We start from the raw sequence: 20,786 nt of genomic DNA, 5'->3' as shown, positions 1-20,786 counted from the left end.
GAAATAAAGATCAGTAGAGAAAAGGAGCACATTCTTCAGAGATTTACATGATTCAACTAGAACAAGCCGACATCCATTGAGTTGCAATAATATTCCACTAGATGAAGAACCCAAGTCTCAAAATTTGCTTAACCAAGCTTTGATTAAACTCTCATGAATCTCCCAAAAAATCTCACTCTTGTTCACTTAAGAATTGATCTCACAAAGCTCCGTTCACTCTATTATAATTTTCGGACTTACAAACAAATATTAAGGACTTGATTGTGTCACCTATCCAGACATAAGGGAGCCTATTTGGACAGTATGTGCAGTAGGTCGATCGACTCACTGCAATCAGGGCCGTCTTCAGGGGGAGGCCGGTAAGGTAATTGCCTAGGGCCTCTCATGAGAGGGGCCTTACTTTTTATTAAGAAAAAATATTCTAATATATATTGCTATTTAAGAAAACAAGCCTATTAGCCCAAACACAAAATGACACGCCATCACATATATAAAAATTAAAAAATGTAATTTATTGACGTAAAACTTTGATTGTCAAATAAGAATTAAAGAATTGAAAGAACACCAGTAAAGGCCAAAGAGTAAGACTATATGAGAACCTGTTCCGTTATTTGTCGTCTACTCGTCTTATTGAAAAAAGGTTTTGAGAGTTTTGAGAGAGAGTCGGAGATAGAAAGAGAAGGAAAGTCACTGGTAAATCACCTATTATATATTTCTATTGTTTTGGGCCTTTTGACACACTTAATTAGAAATTGGCAAATTCTTATTTGTTTTTCTAAACCCTAATTTCCTTTTTTCTTTTTTTTTTGTTAGGTTTGCTTGTGATTGAGAAATCATGACAAGTAAAAGAAAATTCGAATAAGGAAGTTCGAAGAGGAAGAAGAAAGAAAGACAAGATAAACTCACACAATCTTTCACGGGATCTATGAATAGGTATGTAAAACCTACAAATATGCCGCCGAATTTAACTGAGAGTGCGACTACTGGTGAAAGTTTGCCAAAGAATAAAAAACTATCTCCGATCAACTATGTCACAAGATAGATTGAACGGTTTGGCCGTATTGTCTATTGAGAAAAAAATGGCAGCTAAACTTGATCACAACAATTTAATTGACAATTTTGCACACCAAAAGGCTAGAAGAGTATTAACCTTTTCTTCTTAGATTTAGTTTAGTGTTATTTGGTTTCATTTGATGTAATAAATTTATAAGTTTGAGTTGCTTAATTTATTGGATATTGGTGATAATTTATGTGTATTCAAGAACTAATTATATTGCATTTTGGATTTACTAGATATGTTGGATTTTAGATTTATAAAAAAAAAAATTTAGGGGGATGAGGGCCTCATTTTCTTAACTTGTCTAGGGCCTCCAAAATACTGGAGACGGCCCTGACTGCAATGTCACTCCCGAAAGCCCTTCCTGTCTTCCTGGAGTGGCTGCTCCAACTTCCAATGGTGGTTGTCCAAATAGCAACTCCAGGTATCCAGACAACAACTCTATACAACATCTCCTAGACTTACATAAGGGTATTAGTTCCGGTAGAAATCAAACTTATAATCTTTCGAGTACATATGACTTGATCCAAGAGAGATTAACCATTAGACTATCATCCAAATTGGTCTTTTTACCACCAATCCAATAAATCCAATTAAAACTTTATAAAGTTCCATGCTTTGATGATAAGCTTGTTATATAATCTCACTATTAAATTCGTCGTAAAATATGCATCTAACCATTATTTCTTCTTCTTCTTCTTCTTTTTGGTGCAAAAAATGTTTTATAAAAATATATAATTAGGTGAATTTTATGAGTGGATGTGTAGCAGACAAATGGTAGTCCGACAATACCCACCAAGACTTGTGTCTTGAAATAGAAATTAGAGCCCAAACAGGTCTTCCCCACAACACCACCCAATCCCACCTCCCCACCACACAAATGGTGTGTGGATCGATCTACCTTTGTACCCTGTCCTTCACCGAAATACTCCATCAAAGAAAATGACAACAAATACGTTACGGTACTATTGTATTTGTATAGCTAGTACTCTCATCATATTGCGTTTAATTAACAACATTAATAACACCGAAACACAGACACTCACAGCATGATTCAAATATGGTCCACAATATATATATATATACATACATATATATGTCTCATGCATGCACATGCATGTATGACCACTCAATTAATTTAATCTTATCACAACTTGTTCCCTTATGTCTTCATCTATATCTTGATCAACTTCTTCAACAAATCTTTTATTCAATTTAGTGAGAAGGATAAGCACTGGACATGTTCAGTTAAGATGTGGGCGCTTCTCTAGCTAGCTGGGGATTGTGATCAATCACAGTTGTGGTTTGCCCAATCTTGCATATGTCCACAGACTACAATATGATAAATCTTATTGATGAAATTACAAACTCTCCTTGAATAAAAAGAGTTTCTCTCTCTGCTAGGGTTTCACAATGAGGGTATTTATGGTTGGTTTAAATTTAAAACAATGATCAAAATATCCTTAGGGTAGACTAAACGACTAAACAAGTATAGTACATCATCCTAAACCCAGGATATTAGGACTCAACTGCATAAACTTTGTAGGTAACAGTTTTTGTAAAGTGTTTCCAACTCATCAATCTCTGAAATGGATGTGATAGACATGACATTAATCATTAAAAATTGGTCCACTGCTGCATGTGAATCTTGTCCACATCTTAATCACAATGAATTAATTTGTTGTCACAAATTAACCATGCGTCATTTAATTTAGGGTTGTTTTGTGGTTTACTGCACAATTATACAGATATATTAATAAGCTAGCTAGCTAGCTATATATGCATGCATGTGTGTAATTGGGATGAATTCACAAAAATTGATGATACCCTATATTAATATTCTTCACCGGAGCCAGATTCTATTCCAATAGAATCAAATAAATTAGGTGACTATTTGTCTGACACAAAATGTTTTGAAACTCCATAAGTACATATAAAAATAATGGAAACCCAGAAATGGCATGACAATATATATATTACTGTTTAATTTGTTCAACTTTTGGTCCAGACAAAAAAAGACCCATATGATATAACAAGACGAGATGTGTGATGGATTTGGTGTTGCAGAAGATATTCTGTTTGGGGGTAGACTAGAGAGAGGGAGTTTGTGAGGCTTGTTTTGTGGTGTAAAGGTAGAGAAAGCTAAAAAAGATTCCATTTAATTAAAATAAAAGATATATAGGAGCAGTAGAAGCAGTCTTAATTTGTTTTCTCTACTGGCCTGGTCCTACAGACACTCCTACCTACAAATCTACAATGACAAATTAAAGTAGTTTTCTTACTACAAATACAAATGTTTCAACGGCTACACGATGAGTTTCAGTCTCTATCACTTTGGAATTGTCTCAGAGAGAGAGAGAGAGAGAGAGAGAGATTATTAGGGTTAGGGTGGGTTTATTAACATAATTTTAATTTTTTTTGAAACGTAAAGGCTGCAAGTTGAACTTGGCAATTAGCGGGATGCTTAGGTCTTATCACTTTCACCAAGAAAGACATTTCAATATTTGGTAACTAGATAGTAATGGGATGTTTTCAATTTGCTTGAATGAAGTTGACAAATGAGAAGCTAGGATTTTGATTTTGGTTTTGGTTTAGGATGAGATAAGATTTTATGGAATATTAACATCATCTTCTTCATGAATGTTACGTGTAACAATCGCAATTTAATAGTAGATGTGATATACCCATCTACTAACTTCTGATCTACGTCTCTCATCATTAATGGAGCTATGGTAGCATGGTCATCAACACCTAACGTTCATAAAATAGCATTTAGCCATTTACCTTCTTAACTCCGTTTTGAAAGTCATTTCTACTAAACTGGTAGATAGAATTATTATGTATTTGTTTCACACGCATGATTTGTAGGCTATTGCGCCAGTTTGAGTTTACCTGAAGAAAAAAGCTAACAGCCAAGCAGACCTTAGTACCTTACCATCAGATTCTCCTTAGAAAAAGTATTTATCACCGAACCAATAAAGAAAAAAAGAAAGAAGAGGAAACACTTTCTGGGTACATTTGAAGTTGAACTAAAAACCTAATATGAAGTTTGAACTTAAAAAGCCGTACACGTACTTATGTACCTCACTTTCTCTGACAATAAATTTTATATTAGTGTTGGACTGCCCATAGATAGATAAACGCAGAGACAGACAAAAGAGATTAATGGAGAGCTTTATTAGAGTTGAAATTAATCTCTCATAGACTCATAGTGGCTTCATCTCTATGAGGAAAACCAAGCCTTTTCTATACAGACAATAGCTGTAAACCCCATATAACACAATTTCCTTTATGGGTTCACAAGTTAGTGATGATTAATCACTAAAAACCCAACTGGGTCTTCAAAAGAGAGAATACAAGATCACAATGATGATTCATGAAGAAGAGATGTGAAAAAAAAAAGATGAGCTATAGAGATCTGCTTCATCTTGACTACCATCTTCTTCTTCATCGATTCAATTCAATCCACTCTAAAATCTCAATCCTTAAATCATCTAAGCATGGATGTCAGGGAGCGAAAAACAACTTCTTCACAAGGAATGGTGATACCCATCTCATGATCAAACCCAAACTCTTCCTCTGCTCTTCTGAGGAGACATTGAAACTCCGGATGACTCAAGAATGAGATTGGCACAATGTATCTACTTCTGTTCTCACCAACATAGACAGCAAAATGTCCTTTTGGGACATCAAGAGGGAGTCCATCATCATCATACCCATTCTTCTTGCCTAAGCTTGAACATCTCTTGAGGATTTGCTTCAAAACTGCTGTTTGAGATGGTTTGCTTGACCTTCTAATGGCCATTTCTTATGGGGTGTCTTGAAATTGAAAAAAGTCTGGGTCTCTGAAGTAAAATTGAGAGGCGAGCTTGCCGAAGAGAATGTGTTTGTGGACTGTGGAGAGATGATGGGGGTATGGAGGGGAGTGTTGAGGGGGTATTTATGAATAAGGATTTAGAGAGCGGAGGGGGAGGGGTGGTCATGTGGAGTGTGGGGGCCAAAGGACAAAGCACGGGTGTTTTGGGGTCTGTGTGATATATGTGGGAAGGACATGGTGGGAGCCAAACCACATTGGGTTTACAATTCCTTGTTGCTCCTCCGAAAGGCAAATGGACCCTCCTTGTGATGTTTACAGCTTAGTGTCCTCTCAGACAACCTTTTTCATTAATTCTGCACTTGCTGCTCAGCAGCTTCCCTTCTTCATTTACTAATCCTCTTCAATGCAAACCCCATAAATGCAATCTCATCAACTGTCTTACCCCCCTTCAATGCCTACCTTCTCTCTCTCAGCTTAACATTTACATAGAAACCTGAAATTACGGACTAGTAATTGTACTGGACAGTACAAATCTGTTGACGGTTTGGTTTTATCTAATTGTTGGACTTGTGATTCTGTTACATAGAAAACAGAGTTTCAATTTTCGAACAGAACAGACATCCAAAATTTTGCAGAAACCCACGTGTTATGAAATGCAGCTTCTCGCTTTTGCAGTTTTTTTTTGACCCTAGCTAACTTTACATTCACACATGGACACACTATAAAAGCCTAAAAGGCTAGAACTCTAACCTCACATGCATGCCTTTCAGCTTTTGCTGATATTCTTTACTGCTTTGATGCTCATGCACTAGTATCTACACACACACACAGAGTCTTACATTTCAACTGATATAATTTAGTTTACATGGATTATACCAGAAACCCATTTGACCCTGACATTTCAATTGTCATAGGAAAGCTCACAGTTAAGACTTCACCATGAAGAGAAAAAATGTATTTGTATAGCAGAGAAACCTATAACATCCATCATGTGATGTGAGACATGTGACATACATATCATTTATACGCATATAAATGATATGTAAAACGTTTTTAAAGACTCACACGCACATATGCAAGTAACAGAGACACCATAGAAGTTCTATCAGACACTACAATACCATATCAAGTATGCACATGAAAGGAAGAAACTTTTTCCTGGTGAAATTGAGCGACTCAATCACCTAAAGCGGGTAGTACCTAACAAGTTCATATATAAATTTTGGAGTTCGGTAGGGCAGTTACATGCTAACGTACATACGATTGTTACTTTCTAGGGTACTTTGGTTCTTCTTGTCATTGTATAATTTCCATGTGTTTCAATGCTTATATATGAAATCTCACTAAGAAAGTAAATGTGAGTTCCAAGCAATGAACCACATAACAATAACTCAGTTAGATATATCTTCGAGCTTAGGGCGGATGCATGTCGCTAAGGTTGGGAGTTCGAACCAACTAAGAATATTTACTTGGGAGTTTTAAGAGTATTTACTCAAGAGTTTTTCTAATCTCATGAGCTTCGGCCCACTTCCGAGAAGAGGTTAGGAGCCCTATTTTTATCTCCATGGGCTTCAGCCTAAACTTACTTGTCGCCGTGATGCAGACTATTCTGATGACCTGAGATTTACGCCAACTCAGATGTTCGAAGGACATGATGAGCTGGGTGTGGTTTCTCAGTTACCCAAAAAAGAAAAAAGAGTTCCAAGCAATGCTTTTACTACATTTCAACTGTACATGCCATGTTTGCAAGTTAAAAAAGCGTCTCAAGAAAAAGAGAATTTCTCATGTGGTCTAGCAAAAGCCACCATCACCAAGTTGAACCAACTTCAAATGTACACCACTGATATCTTTCTTATCTCTCCTGGCTCCATTCACAACAAAAGTTATCTCTCTCCATGTTCCAAGGCTCAGAAAGTAATCTGCAAAAATGCTAGATTCAAATGACTGATACGGGCCATACGGCCATGTCCGGACTCTTTGTCTTCTCCTTTTGTTTTATTCAACCCCCAACAGGTCCAGGCATTTACACATAACCCCCCACAAAAGCATAAACCAACTGAATCCATCAGCTACTCAATGACAAAGACAGCTGGGGACGGGGGTAATTTATCTGCAATTTTTAACAGCAACAGTAAAATCCTAGTTTATGGCTAAGCTTAGGACGCTGTCATCTTTGAGAGAACCTCTCCATGTTCTGTGAATGAGATTAATTCGCGGAAGCAAGAAGAAAATAGGACCAGAAAGGCCCACAACAATTCATCACCAATATATTGCTCTGCGGGAGCCAAGAAAAGTTAGGGCCATTTTCAATTTAGTTGACAGCAACCTTAGCTTTTTTGGGCACATGAAGGCCATGTTACTCTTGCCCCCCAAATTCCTCAGTAAAGACAACTTGGTAAATCCTATCAGATCATCTCACCAAGTACGTACTTACTCCCTATTCTACTCAACCACCTCAAACTCCAAGTCTGCAACTGCCTAATAGATATCCTTTAACATTAGGCATATATATCTCTACAAGTATATGTACCAGGTGAAATAATCAGAATGAACTGTTTACTGAGTATAGCAATGACGGCGGCTAGATAAGAAAGCTGTTACCAAATGATAATTACCTTTTAAGTCTCAATGCAAATCATAATTAGCAAAAAGATGCTAGAAGATGGTGTCATCTTAGTCTTTGATTAGATTACTGATGGTGATGTGCTAACCTTTAAAAGCGAAGAAACTAATCGTGCTCACATGATATGTTTCAAGGGACACTGTGTAAGAGAAGGGCCCAGAGAATATATGCTTAAAATATACAGTTGAGATGATCAAGCAGGCAAGGATAGTAGCAGACTAAAAAGACAGTTGACCAAACACTTAATAATTAGATTAGTACCTTGACAACAAAAGTAATAGACAGAGACAGTTTTTACATGCAACAGCTAAGACGAGAACATTATTCAGCTGGACCTACACCTACTTCAACAAATTTAGGAAGATTCTTGAGAATTAAGGATAGGATTGTATGTACCTGGTATGTGCTTGAAGCCTTGAACCATAATAGCAAGTGAAAATATAATTATATTGAAATGACCATGACAGCCACATGTAGGAACCCATTTGAAAGCCAGGGTGGATGACCCCATTCAGTTTACTATCTATAGTCCCGAAAGCATGACAAGGAGTACTGACAAAGTACCTGAGACGGGCCCTCAGCATTATTAGCAAGAACTTCAAAAAAAATCGTGAAGGGCACTTCAAATATGAGGCATCAAATCTGTAAGTATAGGATAACCAGATAACCATCAGCGCTTGCTAATTAAATTCAACCATGAGAGCTAAAGAAGCATAAATAAAACCGCTAAACAAGACATTGGCATGTCAAATACAGCACAGCTACTTGTATCAACCTAGGAGGAATCTCGACCCAAGACATGTTCTAAGTAACAAACTAGGCTGCTTTGGTCATCAGGGCTCATTTTAAAATTTGTGAAAATTGTATAAGAACAGTTGTGAAAAGTGTAAAATTTTTTCTGATTAAGACATCTTGCTAGAACAACAAATGTTTACCTCTCATTAATCAAATGATACAAAATTTCATTCCAGCACCTCCCTCATTGATACAAAGTGATTGTCCCAAAAAAAAAGCATACGAGAAAGTGTGAAAGGAAAAAAAACCCAGAAGAGGACATAATTCTTGCGAGCAAAGAAACTACATATTGTTATTACATTTTTATGCTATCAAATGATTCTGCTGGAAAACCACTTTGAAGGTTTTCAAAAACTTTAGTGATAATACACATTCACTGGTCAGAGGTAGATTTCAACTGTTGCTGCTGCCCATCTATCAGACTTATCTGTCGTTTGAGCTTAGCAATGTGAGCTTGTACCTGAAATTGGGAATTAATAATCAAAATTTGGCTTTACAGTTACTCCTATCATACTGAAATTTTTTATATTCAAATGATACAACGGTTTAGAAAACATAGAATGGTAAACTAAAACAACTCTCATAGACAAGGCTCCCGCAGTAGAGGCGGGATTGGGGGGAGACAAGCATAGAGGTGGTTTCAAAGAATTGAAGTATTGAACTCATGGCCTCTTGGTTGTGCTGAAGCAACCTTATGCTAGGCCAAGGGTTTGCCCATTTTAGAAAACTTCTATAACGCAACTTGACGTATTTTTGGTGTTAAATTTCAACGAGGGAAAAATCCAGGTTCAGATGATTCATATATACCAGAAAATAAAATGCATTCAATCAATTAGGTAAAATGTTCCACGAGAAACCTGATAACTAATGGGATATCATATCATTCAGCACGGATTACAATAAGGTGCGACCTCATTGAAGAACAAATTTGAGTGCAAGGTTGCACAGAAAGATACAGCCTATTACGTACTTAGAGTCCCTATAAATACTTTGTGGATGAGAAAAAACAAAGCATTATGACTGAGTTTCTTGGGCTTTTAAAATATATTAAAAAGTAATAAATTACTAGGGAATTCCCTTTCTTTTCGCCATTTTCCCACTATATTAGACATATATACATATAAGATTTAACATTGGAATTTATTCACCGGTTTGAATTTCAGAAAACTTCAGATTACTTCAATGACATTTTTGACATGGTTCCATTTCGAGAAAGGATCCAGTCAAAGCTCCCTTTTAAACAGGGCTACAACTACTCACCCAATTCCAAATTCTAATAGCAAAACACAAAAGGAAAAATTCTAATAGCATCCATCATGTGTGAAGGTTGAATCTAACGAAACATGATGGAAAATACTCCATCGATAATTCAAAACTTATAAGAACCGGTTTCATGTGCCACCTGTTTATAAAATGACTGATTTGTGTCAGCATACATGAGAGGCCATATTTACACTATCAGTGGTAATGGGAATTAAAAACTTAGTTAATTTCCTTATTAAGGCATCAATACACCAAATATGCTGTCTATGTAAATTTCCAGTTGAAAAAAGGTCACTGATGTTGAAACGGTGCTACATTGTTCTTATGAAGTAAATTGGAAGGAAGAGAGAGCATACAAGTAAACAAAAGAGACCTGTTGACAAGCATAAAATGCCCGAATTACTGCATATTACTATCCTTTTTAGAGTATTCATACAGAGGAGCAATTTGTAATAAAATGGGATGTTCGAAACATTAGGTTGACCTGTTGACGAGCAGCAGCAAGTTGTAGAAGCTCATCTGCTTCTGAGAAATTCATGAACCACTGGCTTAGGGGATTATCTTTAGTGTCACCTCTTTTCTTTTTTGTTGCATCCTCAACTGGCACTTTAAGCAAAAAGGTTAAAAAGAAAGGGAGAAAAATTCGTTCCAACCATGGTATAGTTCTGCTTGAACGAAATGGGACAGAAATGGTTTTATGGAATGTGAAACAAAATATATGAACACAACATCCAAAATAATACCAGGAGGAGGCAAAATAAATCCAGCAGGCAATCTAGGCAAGTTTACCGCTGGATGATTTTGCATGCGAGCTAAGAAACCCTCTGAAGGCTCAGGGAATACAATCTCATCATAGGATTCCACAACAACGGGCTTCTTCATAGACATAGGACCAGATTCATCCTCGGGGTATAACTTCAAATGATGAAATCTGCAAACAAGTACGAACATCAATTTTTTCCAGATGTTTCAGCCATTTTCTTGATGGTTTCACATGAATCTCTGGTGAATGAGATTGAAAGTACATATGTAATCTAGAGAGACACAAATGCTAATCCATCACATCAAATGAATTCAAAGAACTTTATCTTTTCTACTGTTGATCCAGTTATCAAAACACACAAGCAAGTTATCACAATTTAATTTAGAGTTAACAAACACTGGTGCAGCCATAATTTGGTGCCACAATATGATGCCAATAACTCACAGCAGCTCAATTACCATGTTGGTGTGTCTACAGAAGGGAGCAAAAAACAAGTATGAAACTTAACCCCAAAAATATGAAATTCAAAATCAAACGAAACTTTTCAGCTAAAGTAAATTAAAACAGAAAGTGGCAGAGAAACTTACAAGTTCAATGGCTTATCGCAAACATCATTGTGGAAAAACAGTGTGATAGCAATCTCAAATTCACCCCAACCTGATTCTGACAACTCAAATGGCGGTGACTCCACCACTCTTGTGGGGTTGTTGAAACTCGAATGCAGCTGAAAAACAACACGCTTTATAACCACCCCCAGATCCTCATTTGTTGCACCACGGACATACACAGTCCATTTATGAGACTGATACCTATTAATAGTGAAGCATGCATTATATCAACCATGTAGTGGCAAGCAAATCAAAAGGCCAAAAATCTAGAAATACTTTTCAAAACTTACTCATTTGCCTTCTTTCCAAGCCAAAAGGCAATGTTCCCATACACTATGGGAACACTAATCTCCACATCTTTGAGTTTCTTATTCAAAATCTACATAGAATCGATTAAATAGCCAATAAGTTTCCGTGATACATAGCTATAAATTCTATCTCAAGCAGTGCAACATGGTGTCTTGACATCCTAAAAAGTTGCTAAATTCCTGGGTAACATTATTTAGGCGACATTATGATACAAAAATGCTACATATATACTAAAAATCAACACACAAAAAAAGAACATAAAAAACACTGATCTGAGATAAAGTACTTCCAAAACCACAATTTGACACTTATGCCTCCGTTTGTTTCAAGGAAAATCAAGCTTTTGGAGAACTCGAATTTTTCCAAGGTTAGTTTTTCAGCATCTGTTATGAAAATTTGTGAAGGAAAACTGGTTGAAACAAAAATTAAGAGTTTTCCAAAAACTTGATTTCCCTTAAAACAAATAGAGCATTAGACTAAAAAGAAGAGGAAGAACTTGGTTTCGCAAAACAGTTTTGTTCTGGAAAAGTGGGCAGCGATCAAATTCACAACAGGACAGACACTAAGTCCAGCATTCTCAAAAAACGGAGTGTTGCATGGGTAATTGGTTTTCATCGAAAATTTGAACTAAAAAACTCGAAAGTCACCTTCTTTTCACTGACTTCAGGTTCGCCCATCTTGGTTCGGTGTATTTTTGGTGCGAATCCACTAATCTCAGACTGATCTGAACCGTCTTCCTTTTTTGTCGATGAACTGTTTGTCATACCTCAACACAACATTGTGCTTAGAAAACCAATATAAATCTGCTAAATTACAGGGTCTGTTCCCAAACCCAGTTAGGGTTCGAAGAAACAATCGACTGAAACTAGCTTTTTTGTTTTTTTTATCAATCACCACCCGACATGGCTACATTGGATTGGTGAGCTCTGAATACTCAAGTCCGGCAATTTCTTCAATTTGACATGTGTAAAAGGCGAAATTTGACTTTTGACTTTCAAAAAAGTTGATGACATTCCTATTTTTTTTTTTAGAAGAAGACATTCCTATTTTGAAATGTTATACAGAACTATAATTTAACATCCATTATTATAGTCGTTTTAGGAGGAGGCCCGAGGATGGTATCATCATCATCAAAGCCTCCATCCCAATTCTGGGGTCGGCTACATCCGAAATTTAATACTACTACCTTGGCCAGGTTACAGGAAATCCTGACAGCCAAAGACTAAAAATGAATAAAAGAATGAAATGCTGTCAATCAAACAGTCTTTTGCAGCCATTTATATCTAACAGTTTCTGGATTTGGATAGAGCATCAGTTTGATCACGGAGACATGGGACCTTGCTAGTTTCATCTTCTAAGATCGCACTATCAATTGAGAAATCAGCATACTCAGAAACTTTACATACATCTGGTATAGATAGGTACCTAAATCTGTTCACTGAGCCTTTTAGCCTTGAGAGGTTACCACTATAAGGTGGTGAACCATGCTACTATGCTAGTTTTGCATCAACTGCATCCGCATGTCAAGTGAAGAATCTCACATGAAAGTAGAAGTAGCATTTCTGGCTCTATGTGGCCATCTCCGTCTCTCCATTCAAGTTGTGACCTCAATCCAACTATTTGCAAGATCTTTCTTTAGCCCTCGTTGTTTCATTGATTCTTTCAACCTGTCAATTTCATCCCACATTCCAAGCCTAGCATACAAGTTTGATAACTTAGTATAGATCCCAATATTCTGAGGTTCCAACTCAAGTGCCTTTTGAGCAGCCAATGTACCCAACTCAATATTTCCGCAATCCTCGCAAGAACTTAGCAGAGACCCCCACAAGGAAATAGTGCCATTGTTTCCTTTTGCGAGCATCTCATCGGCAAGCTTCCATGCTTTATCCAATTCACCAGTTCTGCAAAGCAAGTCTACTAGACAGCTGTAGTGCTCAGGACCAGGCTCCAAATTGAAGTGATGAACCATAGAGTCAAAATACTTTATACCAAGTTTCACTTGACCAGTATGGCAACAAGCTGAGATGAGAGTAACAAATGTCACCCCATCTGGTTTGATACCATCACAAAGCATTTTGTCATATAACCAAGGTAGTTAAATCGTAAAATCGAATCGGAATCGGAGAAGGGGTGTAAAATCGGAATCGTAAACTCGAATCGTAAAATCGTAAGATTTTACATACCTTGTAACATTAAGAATAATTCTCAATAATGTTCCAAAAATAACATAAAATTTATTGGATATATTTCTGAACCATATTTTTGTTTTATTTTGGTCCGACAGGGTCCCTTTACACTCCTTTTACACCCAAATATGTATCTAAAACTACATTAAAATTAAAAAAAGGAAAAAAGAAATACAAACAATTGCAACAGATTTTAACGATTTTACTCGCGATTTTACCGATTTTAACGATTTTACTCGCGATTTTATGTGATTTTGTGCGATTTTACAACCCTTACGATTCCACTGCTATTTAACTAGGTTTCTATAGGTATGATCGTAAAATCGTACGATTTTACGATCAAAATCGCGATTTTAACTACCTTGCATATAACTCAATCACCTTCTCAAAATGCCCATTTTTGCCATATGCACCAAGCATTGAAGTCCATAAGACAATATCCTTCCTTCTCTGTACCCGTAGTTCAGTTCCAGCCAAGTCAAAGACTAGTCGAGCTTTCCCTACCAGGCCACACTTCCCATACATTTCAATCAAAGAACTCTGCAAAAACACATCTTTCGCAAGATCACAAATTTTATGAATCACATAGGCATGCACTTGTTTACCCAACTCAACTGCAGATAAGCCTGCACAGGCTCGTAACATTGCCGACAATGAGAAATTATCATAACTTAAATTTAAAATGGGCATTCTCCTGGCTAATTCAAGTCCCTCAATCCACATCTTAGCTTCACCATAACCAGATAAAAGTGTATTTGCACACACTGTGTTCTTAACAGGAATTTCGTCAAACACCACCTCTGCATCTCTAATAAATAACAGTTTTGAATATAAACCAACTAAAGAACTGCCCACAAATACACTGGACGACCACCCTGATTTTACATAGAGTCCATGAACCTGTTTACCCAGCTCAGCATCTCCTACAGAAGTTGCAGCTGTGAAAGAGCTACATAATGAATATGTATCTAAAGGAACCCCATTAGCATGCATGAAAGAGAAGGTTTTTAGCGCGTACTGAGATAACCCATCTCGACAAAAATCAGATATTAGAACATTGAAGGCTACCGGGTTAGTGGGCTGTATGAAGTTGAAGCAGTTGACCAAGTTTGTGTCGAGCTTGTCCTTGTCCAGGCTTGAAGTGTATGTGAAAATGAGTTTGGATTGAAAACTGAGCGAGACAAAAAACAAACCTGTTCTAAGTAGGTATGCATGGAGCTGTTTGATCTGTTTAATGGACCTAAAAACAGAGTGTTGCCACTGATGGATAATTTTCTCTCCCAACTCCATAGTCCATAGGAGTTCAAAGAAACTCTCTGACTTCAAAAAGCTTTTCGAGTCATGTTATATAAGGGCAATTGTGTCCATTGAAGAACATCTGGGGGCTTCATAGATATTTCCACTCGACCTGTGAAAATCGCAGATTCGCAGTATGTTGCCAAGTAGGGAAGGTATACACCGAACACCTGATGGTTTATGCAAGTCTGAAGGAAGCTGCATCATCAATCAAATGCACCCAGTTCGTGAAAAAAATTGAAGTGGATATCTCACTCTGAGGTATGATGGTCCCTTCTTTTTTCCTGATAGTCTCTTATAATCACTCTTTAATCTTCAAAAAAAGGAGAATACCAAACACTTGATTGTATTTCACCATTGTTAATAAATATATTTGAAGTAGAAAAAGAATGTCTGTTTCAAGTGTAGCAAAAATATGGAAGCTGAAATAAGTCTGTGTGCTTTGTGATTTGCTAAGGGCTATACAAACAAAAAGGCTCAAGGCAATCACTGGAAAATGGGCAAGTCCCTTTTGTTTGTTTTGTGTAAAATAGATTGATACCAAATTGAATGGTCTGTGCTTGATAAGGGGTGCAATGAATGCAACATGGGTCCGAAACAGAATGATCATTAATTGGGTTGTTAGCTCGTATTGTGATTGCAGTAAGAGGATCAGTGATTTAATGTTGAAATCAATCAGTCTTGTTCTTGAGATGTAAATCCAATTTCTTTTTAAGAGTGGGTTTTTGACAGAGAAACTATGGACTCGAAGCGTAAATTAAATTCTGAGATGGAAAATAGAATAAGATGCTGCAATTTATGTTCATACTTTTACGTTACAGATCTACATCTCTAAAATGGCAATTAATGCTATACAAAATTGTGTGTTGTCATGAAGTTAATCTCAAGAGCCTCTACGATATGCTTAAGCGAGAAGTGACATCAATGAAGGTGTCTTCTGTGCAAGGGATTGTCAAACCACCCATTGGATGATCATAACCAAACTCTTCTTCAGATTTACTAAGCAAACCTTGAAATGAAGGATGGTTCAAATAGGATACTGGAACCACAAATCTCTTCTTCTGTGTCTCTGACCCAACATATATAGCTAGGAAACCTTTTGGTACATCTATAGATGTTGAAGACCGTCGTAGAATCTGCTTAGCAAGAACACTAGGTAGCCGGAAACCCATCTCTCTTTCTTGGTATATCTTTGTAGATGAAAAGAATTCTGATGGGGGGTTGGTTACGTGGTTTGAATAATGCTTTCAATGGAGAATGTGAAGACTTGGTTTGGTGTGGAAATCAACAACGGGGATGAGTTATATATAGATGAATTGGCATAAGGTATTATCTTCTCAAATGTGGATTGAGTGGCCAAGGATCATTTGCTGGGACATGCTCAACTGGCAAAATATGAGTATCACATGGTTCTGTCTATGAGGATCACATGGTTCTGTCTTCCAATTTGTGTTCTGTTTGTTGACAAACAAAGGTTCCCTACAAATTTAGAAGTAAGCCAATGAATGACTGGCTAAAGAAAAGAAGATGGTCAAGGGATGGTTGGATACTCAAATGTTTATAGAGACTTAACTGAGTATTGGATTTTGGACATGGTTGGGACAACTAACTTAAAGTATGCCTTTTTGGTGTAGGACTAACAGGCAAGATGGATGGTTAGTAGGTACTGTCCAACATTTTCTCATATTGGTTGCTAATTTAATGGTGGTTGTAGATCTGGCTCAAAAAGACTGCAATTATGACTTGAATTGCGATTAACAGAGATTAGTAGATGCAATTAGTGGTTTAGAGCTCAATATGAAGATTTCAATGGATTTTATAAAGGATTTATAGCAATTTTATCTACACGCATACAAGGAGTTCTTTACGGAGTAGAAGGTAACCGTTTGAATTTCAGTTGGAAACTGCACTAAGCTGCTTAATATCTTTGAGATAAATAATTTGGATTGACATTATTTATTTTTACTGTTTCGGCTTATTTTTTCACATAATTGAAAGTAGGTGGAGGCAAGTATTAATAAGCAATTTCAAATGAACCTTTTCCTAACAAGAATACTACAAGCATTGTGAAGACATGATGAGATTGTGGGAGATATAACACAGAACCAATTATATCTAGGCATTTTAATGTTGATATGGCTCTGTTAAAGCAGTAGAGACTGGGGGCTGTTCTTATCGTGTATTGAAAAGGTAGGTAGCTTGAAATCAGCATCGGCAGAAAATGATTAGCCGGATTGATATATGCTCATATGCTGTGATGAAGATAATAAATCACTTGAGTCTTTGACTTGAGGGTTTTGGCAATTTTAAGTTCAAAGATGAAGTCAAAGATAACATGGTGCAAGACTAATCTACTTGAGAATGAGCGTAGGCGAAAGAAATTGAGATATTGTGAGAGGAAAAACAAGGTTTATTTCCGATATGTGGAATGTTATACAAAATTCCTTCTCATGAGAAAAACCTCATCTGCTTGAAGAGGAGAATTACTATTTACATGAACTTCCTGCTATACAAAATTGTCTATGAAGATTAGTTTTGATGAATTCATAATCTGTTTATCTGGGAAGTAACACTAATGAAAGCGTCTTCTCCACAGGGAATTGTCAAACCACCCATTGGATGATCAAAACCAAACTCTTCTTCAGCTTTACTTAGCAATTCCTGGAATGAAGGCTGGTTGATGTACGATACTGGAACCACAAATCTCTTCTTCTCAGTCTCCCCAACATATACTGCTAAGAACCCTTTGGGCACATCCATAGATGTGGAAGATTGCCTCAGAATTTGCTTTGCCCGAATGGTAGGAAAACGAATACCCATGATTTCTTTTGGGTTTCTTGAGGGAAGTAGTCAAGAAGATAACTTTTTGACGGTTTTTTGTTCAAGGAAAAGATACTAATTGAGAGATTGTGAAAACTGAAAACTTATGTTGGTTGAGAACCAAGTCCTTCGGTGTATATATAGATGAATGGTTCAATGTGGAAAATCTTCTTAAATTTGGATTGAGTGGCCAAGAATCACATGCTGCTGAGACCTTCTCATTAGGACATAGATTGATACAGTATCACATGGCTTTGTCTTCCAAACTAAAAGCAGAAAGCTGGGGACCAAAAGATAGTACCTTGTCAATTGGGTTGAGAAAGACTATCCCATACAATTTCAACAGAAGCCAATGCAGGACCACCTAAAGATTGGAAACCAAACAGTGGGCCATTTGGATGCAAACTGATAAATTCACATGGAGTACTGGACAGAGGACCTTTGGATTGCAAACATTCTTGAGACAACTCTTTAGGTATGCTTTCAAATGATCCAAGAAAAAACAAATAAAATTGATGATGAAGTTTTATTAACTTGTTTCAAGAGGCTGCGGGGCTTGTGGTTGTGGAATGATATGTTTGTATGTATTTAGAATGATTGAAAAACTTTTTAAGTGGTGAAGAGAGACTTGGAATGTGAGGTGTCTTAGAGACATGTAGCTGAAGGATCACATGGTTCTGCCTTCATACTCTTAATTGAAAACTTGGTATTGATTGAGCTACAAAACTTGTTTGAACCCAATATGGCCAAACATTTCCAAGAGGACAAGAAATTGAGGACCCAACTGGATTTATTCAAATGGCTGACCTCTGCAATTTTCACTATCAACAAGCAATATGCAAGTAATCTTGGTAGTGAATCCATAGATAGGGTGCTTAATTTAAGCAAATGCAGGTAATCTTGGTAAGAAGAACCGTTGGAAAACTGAAATTATTGATACTGATAGACAGAAGAAGCAACTGCCATTTCTGTAGATCATCTGAGCTTATGGATAGAGTCCAACAGCAACTGGGCTAATGACATGAGTCGAAAAAATGTAAGGCATGATTTTAAAGGAGGAATTCAGAAGCAAAATGGAGGTTTTAGCTACAAAGCCTAATGGAATGTGGGAAAGGAGAAAAGTGAAAATGTGGAGGAAGAACTGATGGAATGAATATTATCTTGTGGGCATAATAACATGGCAATGTCAGGAAGCCCATTTTACATTTTGAATGTGGATTGTGGAGCGTGAGCTACTTGTTTAACTGTATTAATAATTAGACATCATCTAGTGATTCTAATCTAGTACTAGGGTGCTTTGTTTACTTATGATAACTGCCTTATTTACCTGTTCAATATTTGGCAAGTTTTTGACATATTATAGGAGAAAGGCTTAAATCAATCAGTCTGGTTCTTGCAGTGTAAATCCAAGTTGTTAACTGATAAGAAGTGAGTTTCTTGACAGGTAAAGGAAAAAAGGGTCTCGGAGCATAAGTCTGAGAAGGTGAAAAAAATACTATTCATACTTTTATATTAATCTACTTCTCTAAGATTGTAAGTCCTGCTATGTACAACATTGTGTATTCTCGCAAAGTTTATGTTAAGAGCCTCTATGATGTGCTTAAGCTAGAAATGACATCAATGAAGGTGCCTTCTGTGCAGGGAATTGTCAAACCACCCATTGGGTGTTCGTAACCAAACTCTTCCTCAGCTTTACTTAGCAAATCTTGAAATAAAGGTTGGTTCAAATACGATATTGGAACCACAAATCTCTTCTTCGGTGTCTCTGACCCAATATATATAGCAAGGAAACCTTTTGGTACATCTATAGATGTGTAGGACCATCTAAGAATCTGCTTAGCAATAACACCAGGTAGCCGAAAGCCCATTTCTCTTTTTCTTTGTATATCTTTTGTAGACGTAAAGGACTCAGAAGGGTGCTTGTTTGGAATTACAAAAGCTGTCAATGGAGTATGTGAAGATTTAGCTTGGCTTGTAGACCAACTATGTGGATGCTTATATATAGATGAAATGGCATATGTTATTTATCTTATTGAATGTGGATTAAATGGCCAAGGAGCATTTACTGGGACCTGCTCAACAGGCCAATATGAGTATACGAATCAAATGGTTTTGTCTTCCAAAGTAGTTGAACACAGAATATGAGGTTGAAAACTCAAACAGTGTCTGTTTGTTGTTGGCAAACAAGGGTTCCCTACTAATTCTGAAGTAAGCCAGTGAACGGCTGGCTAAAGATCTTCACAGGACAATTGGATACTGAATGCTTATAGATAGGCAAACCTAACTGACCATTGCATTTTGGAGATGGTTGAGATAGGTAATTTAAAGTATGCTTTTTAGCAGTGGGCATAACAACACTACGGATGCAGAGGTATATTGCCTTTTGTATTGCAGACACTTGTGAGACAAACTATATTACGTATGTTTCCGAATAAATGAAGGAAACAGAATAAGTGGCGAAGAGAGATTTGGGAATGGTGGGGTATTGAAGAACCACATGGTTACGCCTTCAGATTCCAAATGAAGAACTTGGTAGTGATTTGAGTTAGAATATTGTTGATGCAATTTATCGACAATTGAATTGTTTGAGAATGATTGGGTAAATATAAGACAAGACTGAGAGATTTTACTTGGTTCGACGTTGAGCTTAGGTCCACGGTGTAGAATTGTGTGATGTTCTTATTATTTCAGAGATTACAAAGTAAATAAGAATTCAAAGTATTGTTGATCCAAGAACCCTCCTTTTCTATCATAATGAACTCTTTTTATACTTATCTTGAGCAGCTACCAGCGGTTGTGGTAGTTGGAGCAGTTTTCAGCAACAGTTTGGAGAAGTTCATAGCAGTTTTGGCGGTAACCATTTAGTGTGGAACTGCCTTATCTTCGGCTTCGTCCCATGGTTATTTGTTTAGCCTTTATGTATTGGCTTCATGTATTTGTATAGGCTTTGTATTGCCATTTTAGACCAAGTCTTTTTGGACTGTATGTTATGGTCTGATTGACGTTGGGCTTTGTGGATCTAGCCTCTGTGGGCTTTATGTTTGGTCTTGCCCGTTTATATGTAATTGATCGGGTTGAACAGGACCCATGTAATTGATCGGGTTGAATAGGACCCTTGTATTTGATCGGGATTGAACTTGACCCCTACAAATACTTGTTTGAACAAAATATGAGGCCAAACATTACCCAGACGACAAGCAACAGGGGGCAGAAGTAGCAATTGGTATTTCAGTAGTATATATCATACCC

At 36.9% G+C, this 20,786-nt stretch overlaps 6 protein-coding genes across 9 annotated transcripts; all 6 read right to left on the bottom strand.

The window, feature by feature from the left end:
• Nucleotides 1-4,214: 4,214 nt before the first annotated feature.
• LOC119990919 (auxin-responsive protein SAUR50-like) lies at nt 4,215-4,896 on the bottom strand. Its single transcript, XM_038837062.1, has one exon. The coding sequence runs from the start codon at nt 4,860-4,862 to the stop codon at nt 4,548-4,550; it is 315 nt and encodes a 104-aa protein (XP_038692990.1). The 5' UTR covers nt 4,863-4,896; the 3' UTR covers nt 4,215-4,547.
• A 1,675-nt stretch (nt 4,897-6,571) lies between these two features.
• LOC119990917 (transcription initiation factor TFIID subunit 14b-like) lies at nt 6,572-12,146 on the bottom strand. 4 transcript variants are annotated; one of them, XR_005466099.1, is made up of 7 exons: nt 11,883-12,146; nt 11,217-11,305; nt 10,906-11,127; nt 10,299-10,486; nt 10,040-10,161; nt 8,592-8,752; nt 6,572-8,139 (listed from the first exon to the last, which is right to left on the bottom strand). XR_005466099.1 is itself a non-coding variant. In XM_038837058.1 (6 exons), the coding sequence occupies exons 1-6, from the start codon at nt 11,997-11,999 to the stop codon at nt 8,666-8,668; spliced, it is 825 nt and encodes a 274-aa protein (XP_038692986.1). In that variant the 5' UTR covers nt 12,000-12,146; the 3' UTR covers nt 8,410-8,665. The 4 variants fall into 4 exon arrangements, 2 of the variants coding, with proteins under 2 accessions (XP_038692986.1, XP_038692987.1); XR_005466100.1 differs by having other exon boundaries at nt 6,572-8,061; XM_038837058.1 differs by lacking the exon at nt 6,572-8,139 and having other exon boundaries at nt 8,410-8,752.
• A 144-nt stretch (nt 12,147-12,290) lies between these two features.
• Nucleotides 12,291-14,966, bottom strand: LOC119990916 (pentatricopeptide repeat-containing protein At1g50270-like). Its single transcript, XM_038837057.1, has 2 exons — nt 13,795-14,966; nt 12,291-13,322 (listed from the first exon to the last, which is right to left on the bottom strand). The coding sequence occupies exons 1-2, from the start codon at nt 14,709-14,711 to the stop codon at nt 12,830-12,832; spliced, it is 1,410 nt and encodes a 469-aa protein (XP_038692985.1). The 5' UTR covers nt 14,712-14,966; the 3' UTR covers nt 12,291-12,829.
• Nucleotides 14,967-15,487: 521 nt separating this feature from the next.
• On the bottom strand, nt 15,488-16,021 carry LOC119990920 (auxin-responsive protein SAUR21-like). Its single transcript, XM_038837063.1, has one exon. The coding sequence runs from the start codon at nt 15,887-15,889 to the stop codon at nt 15,611-15,613; it is 279 nt and encodes a 92-aa protein (XP_038692991.1). The 5' UTR covers nt 15,890-16,021; the 3' UTR covers nt 15,488-15,610.
• Nucleotides 16,022-17,143: 1,122 nt separating this feature from the next.
• Nucleotides 17,144-18,879, bottom strand: LOC119990922 (auxin-responsive protein SAUR21-like). Its single transcript, XM_038837065.1, has one exon. It carries the CDS (start codon nt 17,535-17,537, stop codon nt 17,262-17,264), a length of 276 nt encoding a protein of 91 aa, XP_038692993.1. The 5' UTR covers nt 17,538-18,879; the 3' UTR covers nt 17,144-17,261.
• Nucleotides 18,880-19,126: 247 nt separating this feature from the next.
• On the bottom strand, nt 19,127-19,803 carry LOC119990921 (auxin-induced protein 15A-like). Its single transcript, XM_038837064.1, has one exon. The coding sequence runs from the start codon at nt 19,403-19,405 to the stop codon at nt 19,127-19,129; it is 279 nt and encodes a 92-aa protein (XP_038692992.1). The 5' UTR covers nt 19,406-19,803.
• Nucleotides 19,804-20,786: the final 983 nt, after the last annotated feature.

This window comes from Tripterygium wilfordii, chromosome 22 (genome assembly GCF_013401445.1).
Source record: "Tripterygium wilfordii isolate XIE 37 chromosome 22, ASM1340144v1, whole genome shotgun sequence".
NCBI lineage: Eukaryota > Viridiplantae > Streptophyta > Magnoliopsida > Celastrales > Celastraceae > Tripterygium > Tripterygium wilfordii.
The sequence above is the reverse complement of the archived record's forward strand: the minus strand, read 5'-3'. Positions and strand labels throughout refer to the sequence as shown.

Coding starts and splice junctions, on each gene's coding strand:
- LOC119990920 (XM_038837063.1), bottom strand. CDS start 15,889: ATGGGTTTCCGGCTACCTAGTGTTCTTGCTAAGCAGATTCTACGACGG.
- LOC119990919 (XM_038837062.1), bottom strand. CDS start 4,862: ATGGCCATTAGAAGGTCAAGCAAACCATCTCAAACAGCAGTTTTGAAG.
- LOC119990916 (XM_038837057.1), bottom strand. CDS start 14,711: ATGGAGTTGGGAGAGAAAATTATCCATCAGTGGCAACACTCTGTTTTT. Junction 13,323..13,794: donor CATTTTGAGAAGGTGATTGA/GTTATATGCAAG, acceptor TTAACTACCTTG/GTTATATGACAAAATGCTTT.
- LOC119990921 (XM_038837064.1), bottom strand. CDS start 19,405: ATGGGCTTTCGGCTACCTGGTGTTATTGCTAAGCAGATTCTTAGATGG.
- LOC119990917 (XM_038837058.1), bottom strand. CDS start 11,999: ATGACAAACAGTTCATCGACAAAAAAGGAAGACGGTTCAGATCAGTCT. Junction 11,128..11,216: donor CTTGGAAAGAAGGCAAATGA/GTAAGTTTTGAA, acceptor CACTATTAATAG/GTATCAGTCTCATAAATGGA. Junction 10,487..10,905: donor TGCGATAAGCCATTGAACTT/GTAAGTTTCTCT, acceptor ACTTGTTTGCAG/ATTTCATCATTTGAAGTTAT.
- LOC119990922 (XM_038837065.1), bottom strand. CDS start 17,537: ATGGGTATTCGTTTTCCTACCATTCGGGCAAAGCAAATTCTGAGGCAA.